Source organism: Oncorhynchus keta, chromosome 10, assembly GCF_023373465.1.
Source record: "Oncorhynchus keta strain PuntledgeMale-10-30-2019 chromosome 10, Oket_V2, whole genome shotgun sequence".
Taxonomy (NCBI): Eukaryota; Metazoa; Chordata; class Actinopteri; order Salmoniformes; family Salmonidae; genus Oncorhynchus; species Oncorhynchus keta.
The window spans coordinates 80,249,069-80,267,746 of NC_068430.1; the positions used below are offsets into that span (position 1 = coordinate 80,249,069).

An 18,678-nucleotide genomic window follows, 5' to 3' on the forward strand; every position below is an offset into this window, starting at 1 on the left:
ACTGACGGTACACACACACGCATTCATAACACACACACGCATTCATAACACACACACACACACACACTGACTCATGCACACACATACTGACACACACACACATTCATAACACACACACAGATGGTACACACACACACCCTGACGCACACACTCACTCACTCATTCTCTCTCTGACACACACCACAGCCTTAGTTGCCCTCTTACCTCATCGTGATGGTGTATCACCTTACACATACCTCATCTAGGGAAACCTAGCCTGTCTCTTCCACCCAGGGTGACCTTTGAACCTGCTGAGAGATTCTGGGGTCATTTGACACTGTGGTCCGCATCCTAATTGGCTCCCTATTTCCTATGTAATGCACTACTTTTGATCAGGGCCCATATGACTCTGGTCAAAAGTTGTGCACTATATAGTGGATAGGGTAATGGGCCCTGGTTAAAAGGTAGTACAGTATATAGGGAATTCGGGATGAAGCCTGTGTGTGATAAAGTGTGTTCTGTGTTCCTGTGTTCCAGAACTGCACCTACTACTGGGGCTTTGCTGCCTGGATGGCCTACTATATTAACCACCCTCTATATACACCACCTAGTGAGTACGCTACTATATTAACCACCACCTAGTGAGTACGCTACTATATTAACCACCCTCTATATACACCACCTAGTGAGTACGCTACTATATTAACCACCACCTAGTGAGTACGCTACTATATTAACCACCCTCTATATACACCACCTAGTGAGTACGCTACTATATTAACCACCCTCTATATACACCACCTAGTGAGTACGCTACTATATTAACCACCACCTAGTGAGTACGCTACTATATTAACCACCCTCTATATACACCACCTAGTGAGTACGCTACTATATTATATATACTATATTACCACCACCTAGTGAGTACGCTACTATATTAACCACCCTCTATATACACCACCTAGTGAGTACGCTACTATATTAACCACCCTGCTATATACACCACCTAGTGAGTACGCTACTATATTACCACCACCACCTAGTGAGTATGCTCTATATAACCACCACCTAGTGAGTACGCTACTATATTAACCAAATGCTATATACACCACCTAGTGAGTACGCTACTATATTAACCACCACCTATATACTATATTAACCACCACCTAGTGAGTACGCTACTATATTAACCACCCGCTACTATATTAACCACCCGCTATATACACCACCTAGTGAGTACACTACTATATTAACCACCACCTAGTGAGTACGCTACTATATTAACCACCACCTAGTGAGTACGCTACTATATTAACCACCCTCTATATACACCACCTAGTGAGTACGCTACTATATTAACCACCCTCTATATACACCACCTAGTGAGTACGCTACTATATTAACCACCCTCTATATACACCACCTAGTGAGTATGCTACTATATTAACCACCCGCTATATACACCACCAAGTGAGTACGCTACTATATTAACCACCACCTAGTGAGTACGCTACTATATTAACCACCCGCTATATACACCACCTAGTGAGTACGCTACTATATTAACCACCACCTAGTGAGTACGCTACTATATTAACCACCACCTAGTGAGTACGCTACTATATTAACCACTATATACACCACCTAGTGAGTACGCTACTATATTAACCACCACCTAGTGACGCTACTATATTAACCCTCTATATACACCACCTGGTGAGTACGCTACTATATTAACCACCCGCTATATACACCACCTAGTGAGTACGCTACTATATTAACCACCACCTAGTGAGTACGCTACTATATTAACCACCACCTAGTGAGTACGCTACTATATTAACCACCCGCTATATACACCACCTAGTGAGTACGCTACTATATTAACCACCCGCTATATACACCACCTAGTGAGTACGCTACTATATTAACCACCACCTAGTGAGTACGCTACTATATTAACCACCACCTAGTGAGTACGCTACTATATTAACCACCTGCTATATACACCACCTAGTGAGTACGCTACTATATTAACCACCACCTAGTGAGTACACTACTACAGTGCCTTGCGAAAGTATTCGGCCCCCTTGAACTTTGCGACCTTTTGCCACATTTCAGGCTTCAAACATAAAGATATAAAACTGTATTTTTTTGTGAAGAATCAACAACAAGTGGGACACAATCATGAAGTGGAACGACATTTATTGGATATTTCAAACTTTTTTTAACAAATCAAAAACTGAAAAATTGGGTGTGCAAAATTATTCAGCCCCCTTAAGTTAATACTTTGTAGCGCCACCTTTTGCTGCGATTACAGCTGTAAGTCGCTTGGGGTATGTCTCTATCAGTTTTGCACATCGAGAGACTGACATTTTTTTCCCATTCCTCCTTGCAAAACAGCTCGAGCTCAGTGAGGTTGGATGGAGAGCATTTGTGAACAGCAGTTTTCGGTTCTTTCCACAGATTCTCGATTGGATTCAGGTCTGGACTTTGACTTGGCCATTCTAACACCTGGATATGTTTATTTTTGAACCATTCCATTGTAGATTTTGCTTTATGTTTTGGATCATTGTCTTATTGGAAGACAAATCTCCGTCCCAGTCTCAGGTCTTTTGCAGACTCCATCAGGTTTTCTTCCAGAATGGTCCTGTATTTGGCTCCACCCATCTTCCCATCAATTTTAACCATATTCCATGTCCCTGCTGAAGAAAAGCAGGCCCAAACCATGATGCTGCCACCACCATGTTTGACAGTGGGGATGGTGTGTTCAGCGGGATGAGCTGTGTTGCTTTTACGCCAAACATAACGTTTTGCATTGTTGCCAAAAAGTTCAATTTTGGTTTCATCTGACCAGAGCACCTTCTTCCACATGTTTGGTGTGTCTCCCAGGTGGCTTGTGGCAAACTTTAAACAACACTTTTTATGGATATCTTTAAAAAAGAAATGGCTTTCTTCTTGCCACTCTTCCATAAAGGCCAGATTTGTGCAATATACGACTGATTGTTGTCCTATGTACAGTGTGTCCCACCTCAGCTGTAGATCTCTGCAGTTCATCCAGAGTGATCATGGGCCTCTTGGCTGCATCTCTGATCAGTCTTCTCCTTGTATGAGCTGAAAGTTTAGAGGGACGGCCAGGTCTTGGTAGATTTGCAGTGGTCTGATACTCCTTCCATTTCAATATTATCGCTTGCACAGTGCTCCTTGGGATGTTTAAAGCTTGGGAAATCTTTTTGTATCCAAATCCGGCTTTAAACTTCTTCACAACAGTATCTTGGACCTGCCTGGTGTGTTCCTTGTTCTTCATGATGCTCTCTGCGCTTTTAACGGACCTCTGAGACTATCACAGTGCAGGTGCATTTATACGGAGACTTGATTACACACAGGTGGATTGTATTTATCATCATTAGTCATTTAGGTCAACATTGGATCATTCAGAGATCCTCACTGAACTTCTGGAGAGAGTTTGCTGCACTGAAAGTAAAGGGGCTGAATAATTTTGCACGCCCAATTTTTCAGTTTTTGATTTGTTAAAAAGTTTGAAATATCCAATAAATGTCGTTCCACTTCATGATTGTGTCCCACTTGTTGTTGATTCTTCACAAAAAAATACAGTTTTATATTTTTATGTTTGAAGCCTGAAATGTGGCAAAAGGTCGCAAAGTTCAAGGGGGCCGAATACTTTCGCAAGGCACTGTATATTAACCACCCTCTATATATACCACCTAGTGAGTACGTTACTATATTAACCACCACCTAGTGAGTATGCTACTATATTAACCACCCCCTAGTGAGTACGCTACTATATTAACCACCCCCTAGTGAGTACGCTACTATATTAACCACCCCCTAGTGAGTACGCTACTATATTAACCACCCCCTAGTGAGTACGCTACTATATTAACCACCACCTAGTGAGTACGCTACTATATTAACCACCCTCTATATACACCACCCCCTAGTGAGTACGCTACTATATTAACCACCACCGAGTGAGTATGCTCCTATATTAACCACCCCCTAGTGAGTACGCTACTAGATTTACCACCCTCTATATACACCACCTAGTGAGTACGCTACTATATTAACCACCCTCTATATACACCACCCCCTAGTGAGTACGCTACTATATTAACCGCCCTCTACTACATACCACCTAGTGAGTACGCTACTATATTAACCACCACCTAGTGAGTACGCTACTATATTAACCAACCTCTATATACACCATCCCCTAGTGAGTATGCTACTATATTAACCACCACCTAGTGAGTACGCTACTATATGAACCACCCCCTAGTGAGTACGCTACTATATTAACCACCCTTGTCTTTTCAGCAATCTATGGTGAGCAGCAGGTCAGGATTGCCCTCATCATCTTTCTGGTAAGACTCTACTGTTCTATGATCTACTATAATGTACTCATCCTGTATACTATAGTAATAGAACGATATCATAGTAAATGGTTATTTAGTAGATGCTATCTTCTCAGTTCTGTCAGGTTGGTAACTTCTCCATCCATATCGCCCTGCGGAACCTCCGCCCACCAGGTACACACTCCTATTGAATACATTAGAACACATCAATCAGTTCAACATGCACTGTTTTCTCTGTGTGCTACAAAACAGTAGCCCACAATAATCTCTCTCCCTCTGTCTGTCTCCATCAGGATCTAAGACCAGGAAGATCCCCTACCCCACTAAGAACCCCTTCACCTGGATCTTCCTGCTGGTCTCCTGTCCCAACTACACCTATGAGGTGAGTCTTATTTTACCTTTATTTAACCAGGCATGTCAATTAAGAACATTCTTATTTTCAATGACGGCCTAGGAACAGTTAACTGCCTGTTCAGGGGCAGAACTACAGATTTGTACCTTGTCAGCTTGGGGTTTGAACTTGCAACCTTCCGGTTACTAGTCCAACGCTCTAACCACTAGGCTAGTTCAGGCACAGATCTAGGATCAGCTTCCTCCACCAATCTTAACCATTAGTGTGGAAAATGCAAAGATCAACGTCTAGGGGATCTAGGATCAGCTTCCCTCCACCAATCTTAACCATTAGTTGGAAAATGCAAACGTCTGGGCGACATCACCCTGTATTTAGTCCAGGCACAGATCTAGGATCAGCTTCCCCTCCACCAATCTTAACCATTAGTGTGGAAAATGCAAAGGTCAACGTCTCGGGGCGACATCACCCTGTATTTAGTCCAGGCTGATGCTGCTCTCTGCTGGTTAGGAGGAACAGTGTGAATTATGTCTCTCACTGTAGTAGTTAGGCTCATGGCCACCTAGTGGCAGAAGTTGGCAGTGAAATTTTAGTGTATAGGAAACAGGTTTGGATACCTGGTCAGTTATATAACTAAATGTATTCCACATTTAACCCAACCCCTCTGAATCAGAGGTGCAGGGGGCTGCCTTATTCAACATCCACATTATGGTGTGTGTGTGTGTGCGTGTGTGTGTGTGCGTGTGCGTGTGTGTGTGTGTGTGTGTGTAACACCATCTCTCCTCTCCTGTAGCTGGGCTCGTGGTTCGGCTTCACCTTGATGACCCAGTGTCTGCCGGTGGCTTTCTTCACGGCGGTGGGCTTCATCCAGATGACGGTGTGGGCCAAGGGGAAGCACCGCAGCTACCTGAAAGAGTTCCGGGACTACCCTCCCCTTCGCTCGCCCATCCTCCCCTTCGTCCTCTAGAGAAGAATGGAGACCCACCCAAACCTACACTACACTGGACTGACCTGGAATGAGAACCCTGCCCCCTTGGACTACCCCCCCCCCCCCCTCCAATTAATAACACTTACCCCCCCCAAAACATTTTGAGGAGGCTGTCTTATACTATGCTTTCCCACACAGAAGTTTCTGCCTAACAACGCTCCTCAACCCACGTGATTGGCTATTGTTATTTTTCTTATCTGAGTGTTTAATAACCTGACTGACAGTCTGGCATGTCTCAAATGGTACAATACTACAGGGCCCTCGGGTCAAAAGTAGTGCACTACATAGGGGCTAGGGAGCCATTTGGGATGTGACCAGTATCTAACAAGGTGTAGGTCTATCTGCTCTGGGTTACTTTAGTTGTTTTTTTACTCATGTGAAGAAGTATAACAATACCAAAGTCTTTGATCAGAAATGGGGAAATAAACCATGAGCTTTTGGTCGTTATGTTGGAGCTTTCATTAGAAGACAGTTTAAAAACCATCTATGATCTGATGATATAGACTGTTACTACACTGGAGATGAGGGGCCATATGATACATCTCTAAGGCTGCGTTTACACAGGCAGACCAATTGTGATCCCACCCCACAAATTGGTCTATTGACCAATCTCAGATCTGATTGCGCAAATGAGTGAGAAATCAGAATTGGGCTGCCTGTCTAAACCCAGCCTGTGATAAGGACGGAATGCAAAACTAAATTGATTCTATTCAATCAGTTGGATCTAGATGGTAGCAGAGCTACTGTCAGTAGAGGGAAAGATGTCATCCTGAATGACCAGACAAAGTGCACATGTCCATATGATCTAGGATCAGCTCCCCTCTTCTCATTATGAAATAAAAGGCTAACCTGATCCTAGATCAGTAGTTCTGCTCAGTCCTGGACTAGCTTTTCACCCCGTTGAACGTAGCACAGGCAGGACGAGTGATAAAGAAACAAACTGATCTTGATTCACTCAGATCAGCATTAACTGATGACAGCTGATGTCTGGGTGGAGTCAGAGGTGGAACTACGTTAGAGCGGTCAGATCCCCAAGCAGCTCTGTGTGATGAGACCGGTTAACACCATCACGGACACGGACATTGGATAAGACAAAAATCCCATTCAGCTGTTAAAGTTCAAACACTTGAATTAGACTGGAAGGCAGAAATCCCCCATTCAAATGAAAACATACATTATCTGAACATCATTTGACAGAGTCATTATTCCTGACCCTGATAGAAGTTCAAAACAGAGCGTAGGCTCTAACGCAGCACAGAGAGGCTGCTATTGACAAACCCCTTATCTGATTCGTCAGCTCCTACTGCAGTTACACCTCCAACACCGTGGAAACATCAGCTATGTGGATCCGGCCAACGCTGGTTGACCCGCGACCTGATTCAATCCAGGCCTAAATGTTTGGCCAGGATTCAGTTAGACCGCAGAGGTTGTCGACAATGCCGCTTTTTAAAGGCAAATGTCCGATAGAACATGTTCACCGTGAATGAGATCTCTACTACAAACACGGGAACATCGCCTTTTAAAAGCTGCATTGTCGACAACCCCACTGTCAGATAGCTGGCTCAGACCCTGCTCTGATACACACCCCTCCTACTACCTGGGGTGTATTCATCAACCCCACTGTCAGATAGCTGGCTCAGACCCTGCTCTGATACACACCCCTCCTACTACCTGGGGTGTATTCATCAACCCCACTGTCAGATAGCTGGCTCAGACCCTGCTCTGATACACACCCCTCCTACTACCTGGGGTGTATTCAACAACCCCACTGTCAGATAGCTGGCTCAGACCCTGCTCTGATACACACCCCTCCTACTACCTGGGGTGTATTCATCAACCCCACTGTCAGATAGCTGGCTCAGACCCTGCTCTGATACACACCCCTCCTACTACCTGGGGTGTATTCATCAACCCCACTGTCAGATAGCTGGCTCAGACCCTGCTCTGATACACACCCCTCCTACTACCTGGGGTGTATTCATCAACCCCACTGTCAGATAGCTGGCTCAGACCCTGCTCTGATACACACCCCTCCTACTACCTGGGGTGTATTCAACAACCCCACTGTCAGATAGCTGGCTCAGACCCTGCTCTGATACACACCCCTCCTACTACCTGGGGTGTATTCACAAAAACAACCCCACTGTCAGATAGCTGGCTCAGACCCTGCTCTGATACACACAAACCCTCCTACATACCTGGGGTGTATGTCATCAACCCCACTGTCAGATAGCTGGCTCAGACCCTGCTTCCTGATACACACCCCTCCTACTACCTGGGGTGTATTCAACAACCCCACTGTCAGATAGCTGGCTCAGTGTGTCCTGACTGATACACACCCCTCCTACATTTTACCTGGAAAGCCACATGTATTCAACAACCCCACTGTCAGATAGCTGGCTCAGACCCTGCTCTGATACACACCCCTCCTACGACCTGGGGTGTATTCAACAAAAACAAGCATTTCTATTGGACAGATTGGGGTGGGTCCCTCCACGTTGGTTTCTGCTCGACCCTTTTAACAAGATTGACCAGGAAACAAACAAAGAGGCCTGGGTGATCCCTCAGGGTTACTGTAGGCCTGAGTCATGGAGCTCATTTTATTGTGAGAGCAGCAGGTATGTACACAGAGGGGTTAGAGGTCATGATGACTATAGGTTAATGATGATACCCCACCATAGGCTGCCTGGGCTTCCTCCACCCTCTTCTTCCTCATCTGGTTAATGTAGGCCTGCATTGATCCCCCTCTAGGTTATTCCTTCATGATCCGCACCACGTAGCTGATCCCACACACACAGAGATTGAGAAGAGGGGCGTTAAAGTGGATGTGATGGGGGAGGACCTCAGATGGCAGAACTGACTACTACAAGTCTGACAACTCTATTCACCTGTGTCCCCATCAGACAAATGCATTGACCTCTCTGATAACAATACTACATGCCATTTTGTACTGTAATGGAAAGCCACATGACCACTGTCAAGTCAACTTCCTGTTCCCCACCTAAGCTGTGTAGGCCCACTCACCTCCTCCAGGACAGCAGAGCAGAAGAAATGCCAGCCCGCACAGACTCAAGAGATTAGGCCTGACTTCACCCTATAGGTTATATGTTTGCACTCATATAGATTGAGTCAAGGCCGTTTAATGTTAATGTAGGCCTGCATTGAACCCCAACCTATAACTTAGGCCTCATTGATCCCCACCTATAGGTTACTGTAGGCCTGCATGATCCCTACCTATAGGTTACTGTAGGCCTGCATTGATTTTACTGTAGGCCTGCATTGATCCCTACCTATAGGTTACTGTAGGCCTGCATTGATCCCTACCTATAGGTTACTGTAGGCCTGCATTGATCCCTACCTATAGGTTACTGTAGGCCTGCATTGATCCCTACCTATAGGTTACTGTAGGCCTGCATTGATCCCCACCTATAGGTTACTGTAGGCCTGCATTGATCCCCACCTATAGGTTACTGTAGGCCTGCATTGATCCCCACCTATAGGTTACTGTAGGCCTGCATTGATCCCCACCTATAGGTTACTGTAGGCCTGCATTGATCCCCACCTATAGGTTACTGTAGGCCTGCATTGATCCCCACCTATAGGTTAATAGGTTACTGTAGGCCTGCATTGATCCCCACCTATAGGTTACTGTAGGCCTGCATTGAACCCCACCTATAGGTTACTGTAGGCCTGCATTGAGGTTACTGTAGGCCTGCACCTATAGGTTACTGTAGGCCTGCATTGATCCCCACCTATAGGTTACTGTAGGCCTGCATTGATCCCCACCTATAGGTTACTGTAGGCCTGCATTGATCCCCACCTATAGGTTACTGTAGGCCTGCATTGAACCCCACCTATAGGTTACTGTAGGCCTGCATTGATCCCACCTATAGGTTACTGTAGGCCTGCATTGAACCCCACCTATAGGTTACTGTAGGCCTGCATTGATCCCCACCTATAGGTTACTGTAGGCCTGCATTGATCCCACCTATAGGTTACTATAGGTTACTGTAGGCCTGCATTGATCCCCACCAGGTTTGTAGGCCTGCCCACCTATAGGTTACTGTAGGCCTGCATTGATCCCCACCTATAGGTTACTGTAGGCCTGCATTGATCCCCACCTATAGGTTATGTAGGCCTGCATTGATCCCCACCTATAGGTTACTGTAGGCCTGCATTGATCCCACCTATAGGTTACTGTAGGTTACTGTAGGCCTGCATTGATCCCCACCTATAGGTTACTGTAGGCCTGCATTGACCTATAGGTTACTGTAGGCCTGCATTGATCCCCACCTATAGGTTACTGTAGGCCTGCATTGATCCCCTACCTATAGGTTACTGTAGGCCTGCATTGAACCCACCTATAGGTTACTGTAGGCCTGCATTGATCCCTACCTATAGGTTACTGTAGGCCTGCATTGATCCCCACCTATAGGTTACTGTAGGCCTGCATTGATCCCCACCTATAGGTTACTGTAGGCCTGCATTGATCCCCACCTATAGGTTACTGTAGGCCTGCATTGATCCCCACCTATAGGTTACTGTAGGCCTGCATTGATCCCCACCCTGTAGGCCTGCATTGATTAGGTTACTGTAGGCCTGCCCCACCTATAGGTTACTGTAGGCCTGCATTGATCCCCACCTATAGGTTACTGTAGGCCCATTGATCCCCACCTTAGGTTACTGTAGGCCTGCATTGATCCCTACCTATAGGTTACTGTAGGCCTGCATTGATCCCCACCTATAGGTTACTGTAGGCCTGCATTGATCCCCACCTATAGGTTACTGTAGGCCTGCATTGATCCCCACCTATAGGTTACTGTAGGCCCATTGCAGGTTTGAGGCCTGCATTGATCCCCACCTATAGGTTACTGTAGGCCTGCATTGTTACTGTAGGCCCCCCACCTATAGGTTACTGTAGGGCTGCATTGATCCCCACCTATAGGTTACTGTAGGCCTGCATTGATCCCCACCTATAGGTTACTGTAGGCCTGCATTGATCCCCACCTATAGGTTACTGTAGGCCTGCATTGATCCCCACCTATAGGTTACTGTAGGCCTGCATTGATCCCCACCTATAGGTTACTGTAGGCCTGCATTGATCCCCACCTATAGGTTACTGTAGGCCTGCATTGATCCCCACCTATAGGTTACTGTAGGCCTGCATTGATCCCCACCTATAGGTTACTGTAGGCCTGCATTGATCCCCACCTATAGGTTACTGTAGGCCTGCATTGATCCCCACCTATAGGTTACTGTAGGCCTGCATTGATCCCCACCTATAGGTTACTGTAGGCCTGCATTGATCCCCACCTATAGGTTACTGTAGGCCCATTGCACCTATAGGTTACTGTAGGCCCCCACCTATAGGTTACTGTAGGCCTGCATTGATCCCCACCTATAGGTTACTGTAGGCCTGCATTGATCCCCACCTATAGGTTACTGTAGGCCTGCATTGATCCCCACCTATAGGTTACTGTAGGCCTGCATTGATCCCCACCTATAGGTTACTGTAGGCCTGCATTGATCCCCACCTATAGGTTACTGTAGGCCTGCATTGATCCCCACCTATAGGTTACTGTAGGCCTGCATTGATCCCCACCTATAGGTTACTGTAGGCCTGCATTGATCCCCACCTATAGGTTACTGTAGGCCTGCATTGATCCCCACCTATAGGTTACTGTAGGCCTGCATTGATCCCCACCTATAGGTTACTGTAGGCCTGCATTGAACCCCACCTATAGGTTACTGTAGGCCTGCATTGAACCCCACCTATAGGTTACTGTAGGCCTGCATTGATCCCCACCTATAGGTTACTGTAGGCCTGCATTGAACCCCAACTATAGGTTACTGTAGGCCTGCATTGACTGTAGGCCCCCACCTATAGGTTACTGTAGGCCTGCATTGAACCCCACCTATAGGTTACTGTAGGCCTGCATTGAACCCCACCTATAGGTTACTGTAGGCCTGCATTGATCCCCACCTATAGGTTACTGTAGGCCTGCATTGATCCCCACCTATAGGTTACTGTAGGCCTGCATTGAACCCCACCTATAGGTTACTGTAGGCCTGCATTGAACCCCACCTATAGGTTACTGTAGGCCTGCATTGAACCCCACCTATAGGTTACTGTAGGCCTGCATTGAACCCCACCTATAGGTTACTGTAGGCCTGCATTGATCCCCACCTATAGGTTACTGTAGGCCCTGCATTGTTACTGTAGGCCCCCACCTATAGGTTACTGTAGGCCTGCATTGATCCCCACCTATAGGTTACTGTAGGCCTGCATTGAACCCCAACTATAGGTTACTGTAGGCCTGCATTGAACCACACCTATAGGTTACTGTAGGCCTGCATTGACTATAGGTTACCCCATTGAACCTATAGGTTACTGTAGGCCTGCATTGAACCCCACCTATAGGTTACTGTAGGCCTGCATTGAACCCCAACTATAGGTTACCTGCATTGAAATCAGGTTACTGTAGGCCTGCATTTTCAGGTTACTGCCTGCAAAATAGGTTACTGTAGGCCTGCATTGACCCTCTATAGGTTACTGTAGGCCTGCATCCCCACCTATAGGTTACTGTAGGCCTGCATTGAACAGGTTACTGCCAACCTATAGGTTACTGTAGGCCTGCATTGAAACTGATGGTTACAGGCCCTGATCCCCACCTATAGGTTACTGTAGGCCTGCTCCCCAAAGGTTACTGAGGCCTGCATTGTCCCAACCTATAGGTTACTGTAGGCCTGCATTGAAACTAGGTTACTGTAGGTACAGACCCCTACCTATGGTTACTGTAGGCCTAAAACTGTTATGGTAGGCCTGCATTGATCCCTACCTATAGGTTACTGTAGGCCTGCTGTCCTAAAAGGTTACTGTAGGCCTGCTGATGGTTACTGTAGGCCATTGATCCCCACCTATAGGTTACTGTAGGCCTGCATTGAAAACTATAGGTTACTGTAGGCCTGCATTACAACCTATAGGTTACTGTAGGCCTAAAACTGTTACTGTAGGGTACAACCTATAGGTTACTGTAGGCCTGCAACCCTGATGGTACACCTATAGGTTACTGTAGGCCTAAAATTGAACCCCACCTATAGGTTATGTAGGCCTGCATTGAAAATGTTACTAGGGATTTCCCCACCTATAGGTTACTGTAGGCCTGCATTGATAGGTTACTGTAGGCCTGGAACATTATGCCTGGCTAAAAATAGGTTACTGTAGGCCTATTGCACCTATAGGTTACTGTAGGCCTATTGAAACTGATGGCATTACAGCCTATTGGTTACTGCCTGCTGAAAACTGATGTAGGTACATTGATCCCTACCTTGGTTACTGTAGGCCTCTAAAACTGATGGTACAGGCCCTACTTAGGTTACTGTCATTAAAACTGATGGTACATTGATCCCCACCTTGGTTACTAGGTCTAAAACTGATGGTTACTGTAGGCCTATTGAACCCTACTATAGGTTACTGTCTAAAACTATGTTACTGTTACTGTAGGTACAACCCTATTGGTTACTAGGCCTCTAAAACTAGGTTACTGTACATTGAACCACACCCTATTGGTTACTAGGCCTCTAAAACTGATGGTTACAGGCCCATTACTTAGGTTACTGTCTAAAACTGATGGCCTGCATTGCCTATTGGTTACTAGGTCTAAAACTGATGGCCTACATTGCCTATAGGTTACTCATAGGTCTAAAACTGTAGGATTGGTACACCTATTGGTTACTGTCTAAAACTGATGGTACAGCCTATTGGTTACTGTCTAAAACTGATGGTACAGCCTATTGGTTACTGTCTAAAACTGATGGTACAGCCTATTGGTTACTGTCTAAAACTGATGGTACAGGCCTATTGGTTACTGTCTAAAACTGATGGTACAACCTATTGGTTACTGTCTAAAACTGATGGTACAGCCTATTGGTTACTGTCTAAAACTGATGGTACAACCTATTGGTTACTGTCTAAAACTGATGGTACAGCCTATTGGTTACTGTCTAAAACTGATGGTACAGCCTATTGGTTACTGTCTAAAACTGATGGTACAACCTATTGGTTACTGTCTAAAACTGATGGTACAGCCTATTGGTTACTGTCTAAAACTGATGGTACAGCCTATTGGTTACTGTCTAAAACTGATGGTACAGCCTATTGGTTACTGTCTAAAACTGATGGTACAACCTATTGGTTACTGTCTAAAACTGATGGTACAGCCTATTGGTGAAAATGTTCTGGGATTTTCTCTATTGGTAGGCCACTCTGATAGGAGAACATTATGCCAAATAGCTTATTGGCTAAAACTGATGGTACCGCCTATTGGTTACTGTCTAAAACTGATGGTACAGCCTATTGGTTACTGTCTAAAACTGATGGTACAGCCTATTGGTTACTGTCTAAAACTGATGGTACCGCCTATTGGTTACTGTCTAAAACTGATGGTACAGCCTATTGGTTACTGTCTAAAACTGATGGTACAACCTATTGGTTACTGTCTAAAACTGATGGTACAACCTATTGGTTACTGTCTAAAACTGATGGTACAGCCTATTGGTTACTGTCTAAAACTGATGGTACAGCCTATTGGTTACTGTCTAAAACTGATGGTACAGCCTATTGGTTACTGTCTAAAACTGATGGTACAGCCTATTGGTTACTGTCTAAAACTGATGGTACAGCCTATTGGTTACTGTCTAAAACTGATGGTACAGCCTATTGGTTACTGTCTAAAACTGATGGTACAGCCTATTGGTTACTGTCTAAAACTGATGGTACCGCCTATTGGTTACTGTCTAAAACTGATGGTACCGCCTATTGGTTACTGTCTAAAACTGATGGTACAGCCTATTGGTTACTGTCTAAAACTGATGGTACAACCTATTGGTTACTGTCTAAAACTGATGGTACAGCCTATTGGCTACTGTCTAAAACTGATGGTACAGCCTATTGGTTACTGTCTAAAACTGATGGTACCGCCTATTGGTTACTGTCTAAAACTGATGGTACCGCCTATTGGTTACTGTCTGAAACTGATGGTACAACCTATTGGTTACTGTCTAAAACTGATGGTACAACCTATTGGCTACTGTCTAAAACTGATGGTACAGCCTATTGGTTACTGTCTAAAACTGATGGTACAGCCTCAGTGTTCACTGTAAACAGGAAGTTGCACAGAAAGTTCAAGTTTCTGCTCACAAGACCTGACTTGCTCAGTGGACATGACCCCAATGGGATTTAAACAGGGAACATTGGACATGACCCCAGTGGGATTTAAACAGGGAACATTGGACATGACCCCAATGGGATTTAAACAGGGAACATTGGACATGACCCCAGTGGGATTTAAACAGGGAACATTGGACATGACCCCAGTGGGATTTAAACAGGGAACATTGGACATGACCCCAGTGGGATTTAAACAGGGAACATTGGACATGACCCCAGTGGGATTTAAACAGGGAACATTGGACATGACCCCAGTGGGATTTAAACAGGGAACATTGGACATGACCCCAATGGGATTTAAACAGGGATCATTGGACATGACCCCAGTGGGATTTAAACAGGGAACATTGGACATGACCCCAGTGGGAAACAAACTCCATGTGTTGCTAAACCTCGACGTACACCTAGAACCAGGCAGATACCTACTCCTAGAACCAGGCAGAAACCTACTCCTAGAACCAGGCAAAAACCTACTCCTAGAACCAGGCAGATACCTACTCCTAGAACCAGGCAGATACCTACTCCTAGAACCAGGCAGATACCTACTCCTAGAACCAGGCAGATACCTACTCCTAGAACCAGGCAGATACCTACTCCTAGAACCAGGCAGATACCTACTCCTAGAACCAGGCAGATACCTACTCCTAGAACCAGGCAGATACCTACTCCTAGAACCAGGCAGATACCTACTCCTAGAACCAGGCAGATACCTACTCCTAGAACCAGGCAGATACCTACTCCTAGAACCAGGCAGACACCTACACCTAGAACCAGGCAGATACCTACACCTAGAACCAGGCAGATACCTACACCTAGAACCAGGCAGATACCTACACCTAGAACCAGGCAGACACCTACACCCAGGCAGACACCTACACCTAGAACCAGGCAGATACCTACTCCTAGAACCAGGCAGATACCTACTCCTAGAACCAGGCAGATACCTACTCCTAGAACCAGGCAGATACCTACTCCTAGAACCAGGCAGATACCTACTCCTAGAACCAGGCAGATACCTACTCCTAGAACCAGGCAGATACTTACTCCTGGTGCTCGCAGTAGTCCCAGTCGTGTCTCTCGTGTTTACAGGCCAGGAAGTTGGGCCAGTTGTCCCTCTTACACTTCATGAGCTTGATGAGGTGGTGGGCGCAGTAGTCCCTCTGGAGTACAGGGACCTGGGCCAGGTTCATCTGGGCCTGGGAGGCCACCATCTCTACCAGGGGGACAACATGTTACACCAGGGGTTAATGGGGGAGGCCACCATCTCTACCAGGGGGACAACATGTTACACCAGGGGTTAATGGGGGAGGCCACCATCTCTACCAGGGGGACAAGATAACATGTTACACCATCTCTACCAGGGGGACAAGATAACATGTTACACCATCTCTACCAGAGGGACAAGATAACATGTTACACCATCTCTACCAGGGGGACAAGATAACATGTTACACCAGGGGTTAATGGGGGAGGCCACCATCTCTACCAGGGGGACAAGATAACATGTTACACCAGGGGTTAATGGGGGAGGCCACCATCTCTACCAGGGGGACAACATGTTACACCAGGGGTTAATGGGGGAGGCCACCATCTCTACCAGGGGGACAACATGTTACACCAGGGGTTAATGGGGAGGCCACCATCTCTACCAGGGGGGGACAACATGTTACACCAGGGGTTAATGGGGAGGACACCATCTCTACCAGGGGGACAACATGTTACACCAGGGGTTAATGGGGAGGCCACCATCTCTACCAGGGGGACAAGATGTTACACCAGGGGTTAATGGGGGAGGACACCATCTCTACCAGGGGGACAACATGTTACACCAGGGGTTAATGGGGGAGGCCACCATCTCTACCAGGGGGACAACATGTTACACCAGGGGTTAATGGGGGAGGCCACCATCTCTACCAGGGGGACAACATGTTACACCAGGGGTTAATGGGGGAGGCCACCATCTCTACCAGGGGGAACATGTTACACCAGGGGTTAATGGGAGAGGACACCATCTCTACCAGGGGGACAAGATAACATGTTACACCATCTCTACCAGGGGGAACATGTTACACCAGGGGTTAATGGGGGAGGACACCATCTCTACCAGGGGGACAACATGTTACACCAGGGGTTAATGGGGGAGGACACCATCTCTACCAGGGGGAACATGTTACACCAGGGGTTAATGGGAGAGGACACCATCTCTACCAGGGGGACAAGATAACATGTTACACCATCTCTACCAGGGGGAACATGTTACACCAGGGGTTAATGGGAGAGGCCACCATCTCTACCAGGGGGACAAGATAACATGTTACACCATCTCTACCAGGGGGACAACATGTTACACCAGGGGTTAATGGGGGAGGCCACCATCTCTACCAGGGGGACAACATGTTACACCAGGGGTTAATGGGAGAGGACACCATCTCTACCAGGGGGACAACATGTTACACCAGGGGTTAATGGGAGAGGACACCATCTCTACCAGGGGGACAAGATAACATGTTACACCATCTCTACCAGGGGGACAACATGTTACACCAGGGGTTAATGGGGAGGACACCATCTCTACCAGGGGGACAACATGTTACACCAGGGGTTAATGGGGGAGGCCACCATCTCTACCAGGGGGACAACATGTTACCAGGGGTTAATGGGGGAGGCCACCATCTCTACCAGGGGGACAACATGTTACACCAGGGGTTAATGGGGAGGCCACCATCTCTACCAGGGGGACAACATGTTACACCAGGGGTTAATGGGGGAGGCCACCATCTCTACCAGGGGGACAACATGTTACACCAGGGGTTAATGGGGGAGGCCACCATCTCTACCAGGGGGACAACATGTTACACCAGGGGTTAATGGGGGAGGCCACCATCTCTACCACGGGGACAACATGTTACACCAGGGGTTAATGGGGGAGGCCACCATCTCTACCAGGGGGACAACATGTTACACCAGGGGTTAATGGGGGAGGACACCATCTCTACCAGGGGGAACATGTTACACCAGGGGTTAATGGGAGAGGACACCATCTCTACCAGGGGGACAAGATGCATTATATGTATGCAAGGAACGGTTGTACTGTTGGCAAGCAACTACCCTTTCACAGAGTAAGGAAAGGGGACGAGGAGAGGAAGACATTAGATTATTGAGATGCAGCCGGGATGTATGACTGAATTTGACAGGACGGGGAATATCTGTTCACAACCATTTTGCTGTCTGAAATGACAGTTTTATTCATTAAAATATAAACACTTTACACGAATGGAAAGGGGGCGAAATACTCTATTTATATTTAATAGGGAACATATCATGCTAGCCAAATGTGGGTAACGTTAGCAAGCCACTACTAGTTGCAGTTAGCTTGCTAGCGGACGTTACTTTCCATGGACATGAGTCCACCAGCAGACACTTTGCAAGCATACTCCTGTACGATCACACGATCAGACCAAAACAGTCTCAACAATACACACCTCTCTCTTTCCTCTCGTCGAAGCCGAATTCGGGGTCAAAGCCAAACGGTTTCGCAGGGTCAGGCTCGGTCTCCGTCTCGGTGATATACCGCCGCGCGAGGTGAGCTCCCATGGTGCTAACGGTATTTTTTCACAATGAAAATAAAATTATCGGTGTTTCCTACGACTCTGGGAGAGAACTAATTCAAGATTGACAGAATAAATTTGCCATTCGGTCACCTCCACAAGACCCAACGAGCTACTTCCTTTCTGCAACGGAAATAAACAAGTCG

At 46.5% G+C, this 18,678-nt stretch overlaps 2 protein-coding genes and 2 long non-coding RNA genes across 18 annotated transcripts in view; 1 reads left to right on the top strand and 3 right to left on the bottom strand.

Annotated features, from left to right (window-relative positions):
* The window catches only part of LOC118377042 (very-long-chain enoyl-CoA reductase), a 39,802-nt gene extending 33,660 nt beyond the window's left edge, over positions 1-6,142 (top strand). For both annotated transcript variants that reach the window (XM_052528260.1, XM_052528259.1), the window contains 5 exons: positions 517-589; positions 4,321-4,367; positions 4,475-4,532; positions 4,652-4,740; positions 5,501-6,142. In XM_052528260.1, the coding sequence (XP_052384220.1) occupies positions 517-589; positions 4,321-4,367; positions 4,475-4,532; positions 4,652-4,740; positions 5,501-5,674 (441 nt within the window). In that variant the 3' untranslated portion in view covers positions 5,675-6,142. The remainder of the gene's footprint in view (positions 1-516; positions 590-4,320; positions 4,368-4,474; positions 4,533-4,651; positions 4,741-5,500) is intronic.
* A 2,962-nt stretch (positions 6,143-9,104) lies between these two features.
* On the bottom strand, positions 9,105-11,876 carry LOC127932507 (uncharacterized). 2 transcript variants are annotated; one of them, XR_008145683.1, is made up of 3 exons: positions 11,611-11,876; positions 10,057-10,124; positions 9,105-9,223 (listed from the first exon to the last, which is right to left on the bottom strand). It is a non-coding gene; the product is annotated as an uncharacterized LOC127932507 (long non-coding RNA). The 2 variants fall into 2 exon arrangements; XR_008145682.1 differs by having other exon boundaries at positions 9,128-9,257.
* A 1,683-nt stretch (positions 11,877-13,559) lies between these two features.
* On the bottom strand, positions 13,560-15,958 carry LOC127932506 (uncharacterized). 13 transcript variants are annotated; one of them, XR_008145678.1, is made up of 5 exons: positions 15,803-15,958; positions 14,577-15,664; positions 14,181-14,345; positions 13,653-14,114; positions 13,560-13,619 (listed from the first exon to the last, which is right to left on the bottom strand). It is a non-coding gene; the product is annotated as an uncharacterized LOC127932506 (long non-coding RNA). The 13 variants fall into 13 exon arrangements; XR_008145679.1 differs by having other exon boundaries at positions 13,580-14,114; positions 14,181-14,312; positions 14,577-14,642; positions 14,775-15,664; XR_008145680.1 differs by having other exon boundaries at positions 13,580-14,114; positions 14,577-14,642; positions 14,775-15,664.
* Positions 15,959-15,964: 6 nt separating this feature from the next.
* ndufb7 (NADH:ubiquinone oxidoreductase subunit B7) lies at positions 15,965-18,678 on the bottom strand. Its single transcript, XM_052528374.1, has 2 exons — positions 18,407-18,678; positions 15,965-16,137 (listed from the first exon to the last, which is right to left on the bottom strand). Exons 1-2 carry the CDS (start codon positions 18,516-18,518, stop codon positions 15,965-15,967), a joined length of 285 nt encoding a protein of 94 aa, XP_052384334.1. The 5' UTR covers positions 18,519-18,678.